At 47.5% G+C, this 15,464-nt stretch overlaps 1 protein-coding gene across 1 annotated transcript in view; it reads right to left on the bottom strand.

Moving 5' to 3' along the window:
- Positions 1-12,615, bottom strand: part of LOC147678458 (extracellular calcium-sensing receptor-like) — a 128,254-nt gene extending 115,639 nt beyond the window's left edge. Inside the window, exon 1 of the mRNA XM_086945641.1 lies at positions 12,318-12,615. Within this exon, the coding sequence (XP_086801767.1) occupies positions 12,318-12,615 (298 nt within the window). The remainder of the gene's footprint in view (positions 1-12,317) is intronic.
- Between the last annotated feature and the right edge of the window lie 2,849 nt (positions 12,616-15,464).

The raw sequence follows: 15,464 nt of genomic DNA, 5'->3' as shown, positions 1-15,464 counted from the left end.
GGCTTACTGTAAGGGCGGATGTGTGAGCCGGGTGGAAAAAACTTTCAATCACATGCGTAAGAGCCAAGTTATTAAAGGAGCAAACCTATGTAGCAATCGTGAAGGTAGTGATTGGTCTCATACAATTGCATAGCGTGTGAGCTAAGGACAGGGGGCCTAAGGTGGAGGTATGGGGAAGTTACATAGTTAAGATGCAGGCATGTGAGGCTGGCATACCTGAGATGAAGAAAAACGCTGGTACTGGGTAATTGCCAGTCGTGAGGTGGCCTTGGATGCAGGCGATCCTGCGAAAATAGAGAGCAAGACTCAGGGGACCGGGGGAGGTGGAGGCTTTTTTTTAAATGTACATTTAAAAAAAAGTAGTCCCCTCGAGGTAGCGCCGGCCGCGATCTGCGTGCTGACGTCGTCCAGGAGCGCGAGGAGGAGCGGCGTCCAGGAACGCGAGGAGAAGCGGCGGACATGGCGCGGGGGAGGAGGACTGACGAGCGGCACACAGGCGGTGAGCAGCAGCAGACCGGCGGAGCGGCGAGGAGCACTGAACTGAGGAGCGGTGGCTGAGCGGCGGACATGGCGCGGGGGAGGAGCATTGACGAGCGGCACACAGGCGGTAAGCAGCAGCGGACCGGCGGAGCGGCGAGGAGCACTGAACTGAGGAGCGGCGGCTGAGGTAAGGCTCCGGGGGACAATGTCGGGACAGGCGGTGGTCGGGGCACGCGGGGGACGGGGAGTTACAACAAAAAGGCTCCGGGGGACAATGTCGGGGCAGGCGGGGGTCGGGACAGGCGGGGGACCCTCTGGCATAATTGTGCTCAAGCTCCTGACTCCCGCCGGCCGCTCCATACTCTGTGAACTCCTACTCTTATCCCTGCCACCTCTGCTCATCCTCGCCTCCCTGCACAGAGCGCCAGAGCCCCACTTACCCAGAAAGCTCCCCAGTGCCTCAGGCGCTGCTGCTGGCCACCACTGCAACACTGGGCCTCTGGCATAATTGTGTGAGGTAAGCCTCCGGAGGACAATGTCAGGGCAGGCCGGGGTCGGGGCAGCCGGGGGACGGGGCGGATGGGGGCCCGGGCTGCTGGCAATGTCAGGGCAGGCGGGGGCCGGGGAAGCCTGATTGCTCCCGGACAAGGTCGGGACGGGCTGCTAGTCTATAGATATTTCAATTTCCTGCTTTCTCTATGTCACACAATGAGGCGCAGCAACTATGGGTGCTGCACTGCATTCTGTGATATCTTTCTAAATCTGGGCTGCAGTTGCTGTTCTCCCCACACTTTAGGAAAGATGGTTTGTGTCTTAAAAGCATCATAAGCCTGCATATGTATGCTTACTTCCTTGCATTGGTGCAGGTTTACAAATATTTTAAATCTGCAAAGGTTGCAAGTATACTTCTGGAAACCTAAAATAGTTTTTTTACCCCCAATTACATACACACACAAGAAGCTCCAAAGGACCAATTGCAAATAATGTGCATTTGCGTCTGCGGAGCAGATAGACCAAGCTTTTAGTCTGATCTGCCCCACCAGAGATGGAAAGTCACTAGACATAAGGGAATAAGAGCGACCCCATGGCCAATGCGGTAGATTGGTCATTCTTTAGGGCAATCTTCCCCAAGGGGGAGGGGAGGGCTGTTAACATGCTTGACACCAAGGATTTCAAATTTCTGCATTTAGGATGCCAATCTGCCCCCAAAGGAAACAGAAAACCACTAGACACTAGTAACTTTATTCTATGTGTATCCCGCAGAGCAGCCCCTTGGGCAAGGTTTGTTTCCCATTTTTGGAGACCCATTTTACCTGCTTTCTGCTCCCCCACCTACGGGACATTAATTGGGCTGATCTGCCTCAAGGGGGGAGGCAACTACTAGACACCAGGGATTATATTTTTGTATATGTTGGTGGAGCAGGCCCGAGTATTGCTCAAGCATGATCTTTGTATTCTGCTTTCCCAATGGGAGATCAGATTTCTATTAGGCCAATCTGCTCCCAGTAAGGAAGCAGAAAACCACTGGACACCAGGGATTAAGTTTCTGTGTATGTGTGCGTGAACTGGCATTTGGCTAGCAGTGTGCGTGTACTGGAGTTAAGCTAGTGCAGTGTGTGGACTGGTGTGTGGCTGCCGTTTTGAATATGGACTGTTTGAACTGGAGTTTTTGCTGGCAGTGAGTGTGGACTGGTTTCTGTCTGGCAAAATGTGTGGCTGGCGTTTGGGTGGTGGTCTATGTGTGTACTTGTGTTTGACTTTTGTTTGGATGGGTGCTGGGGTAAAGGTCATTCCCCTTTGTGGTGCCAATTTCTTGGGTTTGCTTTGTGCCTCCCCCCCCCTCCTCCCCCCCATGGGGGCAGATCAGTTGTTTGTGATGTTGATTGGTAACTAGGGGCAACTTAATAGTGTTTTATAATGTCAACTGTTTTATTTTTTGACATAAATGCATTTGTGATCTTAATGTTTCATTTCTCTTTTTTATTGTAGTACAAATCTTTTTATTTCCTTGGTGGTGACTCCTGCATATGGTTTTGGTACTGGTATAGTTAGCTGCAGGTTGTGCAGTTGCATGTGTTTGGTAAGGAAACTTTTGTATAATGTTTGCATTAAAGGAACATCAATGCCCTTCTTGATTTTTCTTTGTTTTTTTAACCTTTTTTTAACGTTTTTTTTACGTTTCTTACCATCTTACCATGCTACCCTATTTTGCAACTCACTCCCTACCGAATATTATACAGTTTTCAACAGTTTGTTTATCCTACCTACTGTTTCTGTAAAGCGCTCTGATATCTGCAAAGATCTTGTTCGCGCTATATAAAACTTTAAAAATAAATAAATCTTTATTTGTAGAACAAGTGTTTTTACCAATTGTATTTCTCTGCATTCGTGCCTTACAAATGTAAGTCAGTGTCTAAGTAAGAATGCATTTTTAAAAATGCCCTCTAAATCACATGCTAGTATGGGTACCCACACATTCAGAGAAGTGCAAATAGCCACTGCTTCAAAACTCCATATCTTGTGCCCATTTCAGAAATACATGTTTCCTTGATAGCTGTTTACCATATGAATTCCTTTATGCCCAGTACACAATGAAAAACCATTGCAAGGTGCAGCTCAGGGTTTGGCTTTGGGTACCTCGGGTTCTTGGAAAACCTACAAACCCTTCATGTCCCTATAACAAGAAGGGTCTGGTGGATGTAATGCTATGCTGCTTTTGTAAACTGGCCATCATAAGGAGAAGTTATAAATGAAAATGTTGTCACAAATGGGGATTTTTTTCCTACTGATTTTCAATATTTGTTTTATTTCAACAGTTAGTTTATTTGGTGAAACCTTGAGAGAGCTACACACATGACCTCTTACTGAATTTGGAAGTGTGTCTATTTTTTTTTAATCTATAGCTATTCATGAGTTTCACTGCAGTTTCTACCATGAACTGGGAATAGGTTGAAAGCACAAAAATTAGGAAAAATGGGCTACCTCTTTGAAAAATGCCAACACTGTGGTAAAAAAAAAGATTATTTGATTCAGCTCTGCATGTTCTGGAAAGCTGGAAAATTGTGATTTTAGGCAGCAAACCTTTTGTTGATGCCATTTTTAGGAAAAAAGCAGACATTTTTATCAGAGCACTTTTTTCTACATTTTCTAAAGAACTCAGGCTCTTATTTACAATGCCCCTGCACTGCCGTGCGTCACTTTTAAAATGGGAAAAAGTGACGCACCGGCGGCGCGAAGGCTTGTAAATAAGCCCTTCAAGATTTAGGTATATTTTGCCTATTTTTCAGCTCCTCCAGGGGAATCCCCAAACCCTGGGTACATTTAAAATCCCCAGGATGTTTGAAATAAAGGACACTAATTTGGCATGGATAAATTATGTGGAAAAAAGTAATTAATGCCTAAGCGCTGAAGGGCGAACTACCCCAAATAGTGGAAAAAGGGCTTATCATTCTAGGGGGAAGGTTTAGCAATCAATAGGTTAAATATCTATTTTTTGGCAGGAAGTGAACATCCAAAGAATTGTGGGTTTGTATATGCTTCGAAATTATCTGGGAATTGCTACCCTGTAGTGTTGGCTCTGCACACCAGGAAGAAGATTTAGTTGTGTAAAATGTTTCAACACAGTAAATAGGTAAACATTTCTGCATATGAAAATTCAGATTTAATGAATTACAAAAGGGAATTTAGACACACAAATCAAGCCATTTGTGCACATATTTTTAGCATACTCATGCAAATGAACTTGATGAGCCCTCCTCAAAAAAACAATGCTGCCTCAAATGTACTTCACATTTTTATGGGTGATTTGAAAATACTCAAAAAGATTAAAGATAAAAAGATTTTCTTTGCATGTGCATTAACTAAATAACATGTTCACATATAATAGCCTTTTAATGTCACATGCTCTTGTATATTGTGACCAGGTTTAGCTCCAAAGCGTAAGTGCTGTGCAGTCAAAGAAGGAAAAATAAAGCAAGTTTCTGCATGGTAAATGTCGTGGATCTAGAATATAATGGAAGGAATATCGCATGGTCATAATATCAGGATCAGAATTTCGAGGACAAAAATATTGACAGATAAGTGTGTATGAATCTTCTCTACCTAAATCTGCAAATACCTACCTCACCTCCTACTCCCTTTTTCCTGCGCCACTAAGTGCTGGTGGTAATAGTTGTGATAATATTAGAGTGCTAATGGCAGAGGTGGCAGTAGTTGTAGTGGCAATGGCAGTTACAGTGGAAATGCTGGTGTTGGTAGTAGAAATTATGGTAGAGGTGTTCGGGCGATGGCAGTAACCATGCTAATGGTGGTAGTAATGGTGGTTGTGGTATTGTTGTGGTGATGTTAATGGTGGTGTTGTTGGTAGTAGTGGGTTAAGATTGTGGTAAGAGTATTGGTAAATCTGGTGATGATAATGGTGGTGGTTGGTGATTATGGTGTATGGGGAGAGAGTGATGATTGGTATGTGGTAATTGATGTATTGATGTTAATAGTGGTAGTGGTAACACTTTTGGTCACAGGTGTGGCCATACTGGTGCGGGTATTAGTAGTTTTATTGATAGTGGAGGTAAGAGTAGCAGGGCTCATGGGATAGTAGTGGAGTCGTAATGGTGGTGGTAACAGTGATGATGGCAATGGTTGTAGTAAAGGTGATTGTCAAAATGGTGGGCATAGAGGTAGCAGGTGGTGATTGTGGATATGAGCCGCCGCTGCCTCAGCGGCTCGGCAGCAGTAGATGAGCCCCCCGCTACCAGGAGATACTCGCGGCTGTTTGCGCCGCTGCTGCCCCATGGTCATTTGCTTACTGCGGTTGGGGTGCCCCCGGGGCTCTTTTGGACTTTCCCTCGAGTTGCCACCACCTGAGGTCCTCTAGACCATCTACTAGCTGTAGCTGTAACTGTAACTGCAACAGTGTGTGCAGCTGCTACTGGCCTCGCCTGCACTGCCATTTACCCCACGTCGTGATTCAGCAGGGGTGCCACTGATGCTGAGCTGCCTGCTCTGACCCTGCGAGCTCCCCTCTGATGCTACCTGCGATGTTGCCAGGCATGGCGGAGACAGGCTGAGCAGCGGTTGATGTGCTTCTGATCCCCCTCTGTGAAACGTATGGGAGAGGTTCGAGGTTACTCTGCCTACTTCCCGAAACCCACATCGCTGGTGACCCTCGAGGCTGACCTTCTTATGGATACCTAGACCCGTGCTGGGTACTTGGCCTAACACAGCCACTGGCAGTGCTGAGATACGCATCTCTTGGACTTTGGTGGTTGCTACGCCTTTGACATAGGCACGTCTCTACTTGGGTGTGCTACATCTGGAGTGGCCCGCACAGGCTACCCGGGAAGTGGCTATAGGTGGGAGTTGCTGGCGCCCACGAATATTTACACCATCGATGCTGAGACTGTGTGACCTCTCCTTGGGGCGAAGACGTACACCACTATCTGGCGCAACTTGAGTGGCTGTGCAGTGTGCACGGAGGCGGCGCTGCGGAGGGGGTTCCTGTGCAGGTGGGGGGCCCAGCTGCCGGGAGCACGTACTGCGGGGCGGCTGCGATCTGCACCCGTTGGGGGTAACACGCGACCGTTGTGGGCCCTCGTCCTGAAGACGTAGCACCAAGGCCTTGCCATGTGAGGATCAACATTGAGGTACAACTACTGCAGCTCATGTCGGGTGGCACCCCAGTATGCTAGAGGTGTTATGCGTTGCTGAGGCATGTGTATCATGCATGTCTGCTGGGTCGCTACAGACACATATCCACTTCACAACCTATAAGAACTATGTTTCCACTTAAAATTGCTACATGGAATGTGAGGCGCATGCATTCGCCATCACGCAGGTATCAGATTTATTCATATTTCAAACGGCACCATATACAAGTAGCTCTTTTACAAGAGACTCACCTGGTCACCACGGAAACTCAACGCTTACACCGCCAATGGGGAGATCAATTGTACGCCATAGGGTGTTCGGCTTTTGCACGAGGCACTCTGATCTGGGTACGGCCAGGGGTCCCATTCAAACTTACGCAATCATTGGTGGACACGGAGGGCAGATATGTTGCAATCAGGGGCACCCTAGATGGTCGGCTGGTTGTACTTGCATCACTATACGCTCCCAACACAGAACAGACTGCCTTTCTTGACAACATATTGCGCGTCTTGGTGCCGTGGCACGACATCCCAATGTTCTTGGGTGGAGACTACAATAGTGTGCTAGACATATCACTGGACCATTCCTTCCCACCCCTACCAGGTACGAGCACGCATACTGCCATGAAGGCATTAGTTGGCTGGGCGACACAATGGCACCTGAGAGACGCCTGGAGACATCGTCACCCCTACGACAGGGTATATTCCTATTACTCAGGTGCCCACGACCTGCATGTGCGGTTGGACCACTACATGCTTTCGGAAGAGCTACTCCCACATATCACTGCAGTCTATCACCTGGGCAGGACACATTCGGACCACAATCCCCATGTATTAGAAGTGTCATGGGAATATCCCCGCCCGCCAATTCCAACCTGGCGGTTACAACCAAATATGCTGTTGCACGCACCCTTTTGTAGTCTGCTGGCCACTAATATCATCCAATACTTTGAAGAAAATGCTGGCATGGCTGTGATGCCGCAGACGGAATGGGATGCGTTTAAAGTGGTGATCAAGGGTGATTGCCTCTGTGCACAAGTGGGTATGCGGAGGCAGTTGGAGGCTGAACTCACACGCCTTGAACATGAACTGCTCCGAGGTGAGGAGGAGACGCTAGAGGGAAATGCTAGATCCTTAGAGCGAGGCAAAGAGAAACACTCCAGGTTGCTTGAACGGATTCGTAACCTGAACTATGCGGCGCACTCAGCACGCACCCACCATATGGGAGACAAACCTGGCAAGTTGCTGTTGTGGCTGATACGGCAAGATGCCCTCTGATATCCATGCAGGACACACTGGGCATCACAATGCATACCCAGAGTGATATACACCACGCTTTTGTGGAACATTATTCTACAATGTATCGATCCTGTCTATTAGCCACAGATGGGACAATACAGGACTTTCTCTCTACCTTAACGCTACTACGACTGACAGAACACCAACAGGAAGAACTGGATGCTCCCCTACTGCCAGAGGAAATGAGAGATAGTATTTTCTCCCTTTCGAACGTCAAGTCTCCGGGCCCAGACAGATTACCGGCTGAATTTTACACAGCCTACCCAGATATACTGATACCAGAGTTGCTGCGGGTATATGCAGCGGCACTAGATGACGCGGAGCTCACACCTACGCAAAATGAGGCAACGCTGATCTCCCTCTTAAAGCCTGGCAGAGACCCTGAGCTTTTGGGTTCTTACCGTCCATTGGCTCTGTTGAATACAGACTATAAAATACTGGCCTCCACCCTAGCCAGACAGATAGCCCCGTTTGTGCCGACTCTAGTACACAACGATCAGAACGGATTTGTTCCAACCAGAAATACCTCTCTTAATATTCGTACACTGTTTAGAGTCCAGCAGTAAGCAACAAGGAACTGGCCATGGGCTGGTTGTCTGATGCTTGACTTAGAGAAGGCCTTTGATAATTTGGAGTGGCCCTATCTGGCAGTGGTCTTGCGTAAATATGAACTGGGAGACGGGTATTTACAACTGGTGCAGCTGCTGTATCGATGCCCTATGGTACGGGTTCGCACGGGTAAGCTCGTTTCTATAACAATCAGGGTTGGGCGAGGTACCAGGCAGGGATGCTCCTTGTCACTGTTGCTCTTTTCTCTTGCATGGAGCCTTTAGCGGCTCTTCTACGAGAGGGTGGTGAGGACTGGGATATCCCTTTGCAGGATGGTCTCCACACAGTGTCCCTATACGCGGATGACCTGCTGCTGTATATAAGAGACCTGCATGCTGTGCCGCCTGCCATATCCGTGCTGTTCCATAAATTTGAGGAGGTGTCGGGCCTCAAGGTGAACTGGGCTAAATCAGGCGCTTACTCCTTCCACGAAGACGTAGCCATGGCAGACATAGTCTTCAACTGGACTGCGCTTACTTGGTACCCGACCACGTTCAGGTATCTGGGTGTATATATCTACCGCTCCCCTGTGGACATATTGGACGGTAACCTGGTGCACGCCATTTCCTCCATAAGAGCGCAGATGCAATTCTGGAAAACTCTACCGCTAAATGTGTTGAGCCACGTTATTTTGACCAAAATGATAGTACTACCACGACTATTGTATTATTTTGCAAACCTTCTGGTGTTTGTCCTGGTACGATTATTTAGGGAGCTAGAGGGATTAACCCGAGGTCTGATCTGGAATGCAGAGCGGCCCAGGATAGCATTGCAGAAATGATACTCGCCACCGGAATGTGGAGGCTTGGCAGTTCCTCATTTGGAATTATATTACTTAGCTGCGCAACTACAGTGGGTTGCGAAGTGGCTAAGCGGGAAAAATCTGACTGACACGGCAACCGAGGCATTGATGTGGACACAAACACAGATTATAGCCTATAGATGGTACAGGAGGAGCCTTCAGCTCACGAAAGACATGGTTCCATATGCCCCGATATTGCCACTTCTCGGGACACCCAGAGGTAGAGACCCTATAACTGATGCAACATTAACAACCTGGACTGATTCAGGAGTAGAGACGCTGGGGGACCTATATGCAGATGGTATCCTGCTACCTTTTGCGACCCTGTCGGCGAACAATGACTTACCGGTGGGCCAGTTCCTTCTACACGCACCATCATATGGACACTGACACAAGCATGGGGAGACCTGACAAATGAGCCTTCAACGCACCAGCTGTTGCAGTATTTACATATAATGGGGGAGGGGTCGCATGTGGTCCACTGGTTGGTACAGGCCCTGCTCACTCATGTGTTAAAACCACTACTAACACTCCGCGCCTGCTGGGCTGAGGATTAGGTTCGACCCTGGACCGACAAAGAATGGGAGCGTGACCTGGCCGGTGTCACACATGTGCCGCGTAATTCACGTTTTAAACTCATACAAACATATATCATACATAGAGCTTATCTCTCACCAGATAAGATGAATAAATATTTCAAAATTAATACCTCTGAGTGCCCAAGATGCCATCTCCCTGGTGCTGACCTACTACATATGCTGTGGTCCTCCCCCCTGCTTCTACCCTACTGGCGCACAATAACAGAGACACTTACAAACTGCACTGGCAACGAGGTGCCTGGCACATGGGAAGTCTGTATCCTGGGGTTTTACAAACGTACTAAGGCCAACAATGTAAGCTCTAGATTCAGAGACCTAAGCCGCAAAACGGTTGATAATTAAGAGATGGAAACACGTAGACCCCCCCGAAGGTACCTCACTGGATACAATCGCTAGAGGTTTGGGCGCAGGCAGAAAGCACTAGCCTTCACAGGGAGGAATCGGCGGGGCTGCGAAAGTACCCTATTGCACAATCCTGGGATGATGTCCACAAAGCCCTTCACAATCCGATGCCATGCTGCGCGCACCCCCCACACAACAAACAGGGGACAACACCTGACATGTTGCTTGATTGTAGCAGAGGCGCTGTAATCCAGAGAATCCTCGGACACCTCTGTTGGGCTGGGAAACACCATCACGCTCCTTAACGACGACCCGTGGACATGACTGCCAAAGGACACTGTAATTCCCAGATGACCATGCATGGTGCACACATGACAGCTCACCCTCAATACGACCATGCAGACCTAAACGCAACCACATTCGAACGGCACTCTATGTCTCAGCCACATATATCTTTAAATATTTGATGTCTCCCTTTCTTTTGGTTCTATTTTGTTTTCTTAGTTGTGGTTTAATGTTGAAAAAAGAGGATGCCTGACAGTAGTTTATTGCATATGTCTAATCTTTTTCACCTATGCAGCAGAGCGTGTTACGCTCTCACAGCTGAGTTGGACATGAGCTATGTACCCCTATAGGCACTGTTGTATTTATACAATGATAAACACTGCTGAGAAAAGTTACGAATTATACTTACGTCTCGCTCCTCAATTGGGGACAACAGGATATGTGGGCTCTTGACGCCTATGTTATGTTGTAAGTGCACGTCGGATCCTGAGAAGCAGATACGGGATGTGCTATGATTATAAGCAGGAATTCTTTTTGATTGTTGTATATAATGCTTCAGCACTGTCACTGTTGGCATAAGTGCACCATATGCTGATGTTTAAACTTTGTGTAACAGAAAAAATAAAAGGCAATAAAGATATATATTTTTTTTAAATGAAGGCACTGAATTTTTGTTTAATTGTGCTAATTCCCATTGATAATGTTAGGCATTTGGTGTTGTAATTTGGTGGGTGGTTTTCAAGATTCCTCCTAAAAGTGTTATATCTCTGGCTTCTTAAAAAGAGAAGACATGGTAATATTTGTTTAGGTCTTACCTACTAAACAGCAAACTTGCCATGTGTTACAGGACCTATTGTTTGCTTACAGTTGGCGTAGAGCCCCATTGCTTACCATTTGTTGTCTTCACAGTCAATCTCATTTGCTTGCTTATTGATCAGCTATGTGGACTTTCCTTCCTCTTCTTGTGTTTGTTCCATTTCTGGATCATGGATGCATTACTGTGACTGTCCAATTCTTGCTTTTTCAGGTGCTACTTTTTGCTTTCTGTGCAAGCTCTCTATAGGCCAGATGTACAACTGTTTTTACCGGTCGCAAATGGAAAATTGGGCTGTTTACAACAGCTAAAAAGGGTTGAAGCTTATACAAATCCTATTTTGAGAGTTGGTAATCTATTAATTACTAGCAAAATAGTTGCTATTAGGAAGGGGCGTTCCAAAGGGCATCCCTTCCTAATACAGAGTTGTAGGGGTATGTATGATTGTTTTGCAACCAGTTACCACCAGCCCAAACACCACCCTCAATGGCACCCTCATCTACAGACCCCCTGTCCACCCTTCAGCGATCCCATCATCGACTTCATCACACCCCACGCTCTTGCCTACTCAGACTAAATCCTCCTCTGCTACCTCAACTTTCACCTGGACAACCGCAACGAAAAGAACATATTGTCCCTGCTAGAGAACCTTGCCACCTTTGGACTCAAACAGAATGTCACCTCCCCAACCCACTCAGCAGGGTACACGCTCGACCCCATCTTCTCTGCCAGCAATAATATCACCTTCAGCCACACCTCCGAGGTCCTTTAGACGGACCACTGCTGCGCCCACTTCTCCTTCACCAAACCCACTGTACATCACCACACCCAGCGCTACCCTCACAGAAGCTGGAACAAGGTCACTGAAGAACAGCTCACCATCTCTCTCAGCAAAATCCCCATCCAACATTCGCAGACACTAATATCTCATCATGCAACCTCCACTGATGAATCTCCAACTGCGCCAAAACACTGGCTCCCCTCAAGAAAGTCCCAGGCAAACAACACTCCAAAAAAGCCAGCTGGTTCTCTTCCGCCCTTCATGAGTCCAGAAGCACCTGTAGACAGTGCAAGATTAGATGGAGGAGCAGCAAGACCCTGGAAGACCACTCAGCATTCAAAACCTCTGTCACCGCACACCACCATCTCATTAGAACAACACAGAAAGCGGTCCTACAAGCAAGGAACAACACCAATGCACTCAATAGCAAAGAACTTTTTGCCATGGTCAAAAACTGTGCCAAACCCAGCACAGAGACAGCAGACATCCCACCCTCCCAAGACCTCTGCAACAACCTTGGCACCTTCTTCCACCACAAGTTTAAGGAGATCTACGACAACATCAACAGCCTGGATACCCAAGAACTTCTAACCCCACCCACAGCCACCGGACTCAACAACATCGTGACCCAGCAGACCCTGCTCAGTTGGACTTCCCTCACCACTGTCGACAGCCTCAAAACCTTGAATAGCATCCACTCTGGAGCACCCCAGGGCCCCTTTCCACACTACATCTTCAACAGAGCCGGCACCTCCATCGCCCCCGAACTCTGCCACACCATTAACTGCCCCATCATCTCTACCACCTTCCCGGAAGACTGGAAACACGCAGAGATCAACCCCTTGCTGTAGAGACCCTCCACTGACCCAAAGGACTTCAACAACGTCAGACTCATCTCTCTTCCCCTTTCCCACCGAGGTCAGCGAGAAGGCCACCAACGGCCAACTTTCCAAATTCATTGAAGCGAACCATGTTTTGGACCTCTCCCAATCCGGCTTCTGAAGCAACTACAGCCAGGGACCGCCTTCCTTGCTGCCACAGATGATGTCCGCAACCTCCTTGTCCCAGGCTAAAGTACAGACCTCACACTCTTCGACACCGTCTCCCACTGCACCCTATGCACAAGACTCCATCATGCCGGCATCCACAACAAATCCCTGGAATAGATCCGCTCCTTCCTCACCGGCCAAACACAGAGATTCAGACTACCACAGTTCCACTCCGAACCCACGGAGATCAGCTGCGGAGTGCCTCAGGAGTCCTTCCTTGAGCCCCACTCTCTTCAAGATCATCATGGCCTGGCTTGCAGCCATCATCAGGAACCAGGACTCAACATTGTCTCCTATACCGACTACACCCAACTGATCCTCTCCCTCATCAATGAACCCACAGTTGCCAAGAGCAACTTCCACAACAGGATGAAGACTGTCGCCACCTGGATGTAGGACGGCTGCTTCGAACTCAACTCAGAGAATACTGAGGTCCTCATCCTGGGCTCCTTCCTCTCTGTGGGCCACCAGGAGTCATCCTGGGATGACTACTGGTGGCTCACAGATCTTGGATCTCCCTCACACCCACAGACCATGCACAGAATTTCAGCATCATCCTGAACTTCTTGATCACCGTGAACCGCCTAATTAATGCCGTCTCATTATCCCGCTTCCATGTGCTATGCCTGCTCCGAAAGATCTTCAAGTGGATCCCCATCGAGTCCAGAAAGACAGTCACCCACACAATCATCATCAGCAGACTCCACTACGGCAATGCACTCTTTGCCAACATCACCCAGAAACTTCTCAAGAAACTGCAGAACATTCAGAACACCTTAGTTAAACTCATCCTTAATATCCCCTGCTGTAGTCACATCACCGGCCACCTGAGAGACCTTCACAGGCTCCCAGTCAACAAAAGAATCACCTTCAAGTTCCTCCCACATGCCTACAAAGCCCTACATGACATAGGACTTGCGTACCTCAACCACTGCCTCACATTCCACACACCCACAGGAAACTTCCACTCCTCCCAACTGGCCCTGGCCACCATCCCATCGATGCCCGGTGGAGCTGTCATATGCAGCTAAAGAGCAGTTTGGCCCTGGTTTCACCCCCTTGGCCGTCACCTACCCAGCGGGACATCTGACATTGTTTTCCTTGTTTTTCCCGTTGTGTATTCCTTCCTTCCCCCTCCTCCTTCCCCTGTGACTCTTTGATTTAAGTGATGTAACTATGTAACCTGTAACTTGTTGTAACTCATGTAAAGCGCTCTGATACCTCCGGGTCTAGCCTGCTCTATATAAAACTTTTCAAATAAATAAATAAATCCCAAGTATCTGCAAGACCATGGCCGCAGCAAAAACCTGGAACACCCTGCCTCTCCACCTCAGGCAATCACCGCCACTGCCTCAATTCAGGAAGAACCTAAAGACCTGGCTCTTTGATTGAACCACAAAGCCTTCAATGGATCAGCAGTCCCACCCTGCCATGAGACTCTTACAGGAAAATAGTCGTGCTTTACAAGTCACTTGATTGATTGAGTGACCAATTTCAAATTGATGGTGGGCCAGTTGCACACAGGAAGGGGTCCCCTTTGTGTTTGGCAGCAAAATATTTTGGGCCCTACAAGCTACCACCTGCCCTTAAAAATTGAAATGAAAAGTTTTCCTTGTTTTCTTTTAAACACATTTTGTTTTCCTTTTAGGGAAATGGGCTGCATTTGAAAAAAGAAAAGTTGATTTACTTAAAAAGCAAACAGATACATGGTGGTCTGCTGTCCCCAGCAGGCCACCATCCCTGTGATTGTAGCCCATTCCCAATGGGTTGCATATTGCGACCTGCCTCATGAATATTGTCAAGGCAGGCCATTTGCGTCACATTAGTGCATTCCGTTTTGCCAGTAGCAAAAAATTGTAATGTGCGACAAAAAAACGGTTTGGTCACACATCTGGCCCATAAATTTGCATCCATTTTTCAAATGTTTCCCTGGGTGCTTCTCTCCCCTCTCTGTGTTGCCCAGCCCCACGGTTGCCTTTTTGCCTAGGTGCTTCCTCCCCATCAGCTATGCATTGTTGTCTTTTGTCCATATTATCCCCAAACATGCATCCTGTGTTGCTTTCCTCTACCCACACACCTGCTTTGTTTCTGTTCCCTAACAGCACCCCTGTGTTGCTTTTCATCTTCATCCCTTGCGCTGCTTCCCCCACCTCTTTAAAAATATCATTTTTTTCTTTTTAGTTACCAATCCAAGTTGGATTGGTAAATAACAAGAAAAAAAAGTAACACTTTCATTTTGTAGACATGCACTTGCCTGATGCATGCCTAATTGTTTTGCCATGCTGTGCTGCATTGCCAATTCCATTAGTGAAGCCAATACATCTCACTCCACACTGCTGGCCCCTATAGTAGAATGTTTTTGCCTTATAGTAGAATGAGCAAATCAGAAAAGAAGGATTATCCACTCCCACAACCATGGTAAGCATGGTAATGCATGAACTTGTATCTCGTTTACTTTTTCTTGCTTCTCTCTAAGAGTATGTGCAGCTCCAACTTTGCAGTGACATTCTTGGACAACCTCTGGGAAAGAAATTAGGTTGTCAGTTGAGCTGGTAAGTACTCACCTCAAGTAATAATAACAGTCCTTGTCAGGGTGAACAACTGAAGTCACTAAATAAACCTGAGCTCAACCCCCTGGTAGTTATGGAACAGAGAAGAAAGGCTTAACTTAGAGGCAATATCTAAAGTATTTTTGAGAAATAGAGAATAGTTCAATAAATAAAATGATACCCAAACAAGTGAAATCTGACAAGGCGAAC

The sequence above is a fragment of the Lissotriton vulgaris genome, chromosome 12 (genome assembly GCF_964263255.1).
Source record: "Lissotriton vulgaris chromosome 12, aLisVul1.2, whole genome shotgun sequence".
NCBI classification, from domain to species: domain Eukaryota; kingdom Metazoa; phylum Chordata; class Amphibia; order Caudata; family Salamandridae; genus Lissotriton; species Lissotriton vulgaris.
The sequence above is the reverse complement of the archived record's forward strand: the minus strand, read 5'-3'. Positions and strand labels throughout refer to the sequence as shown.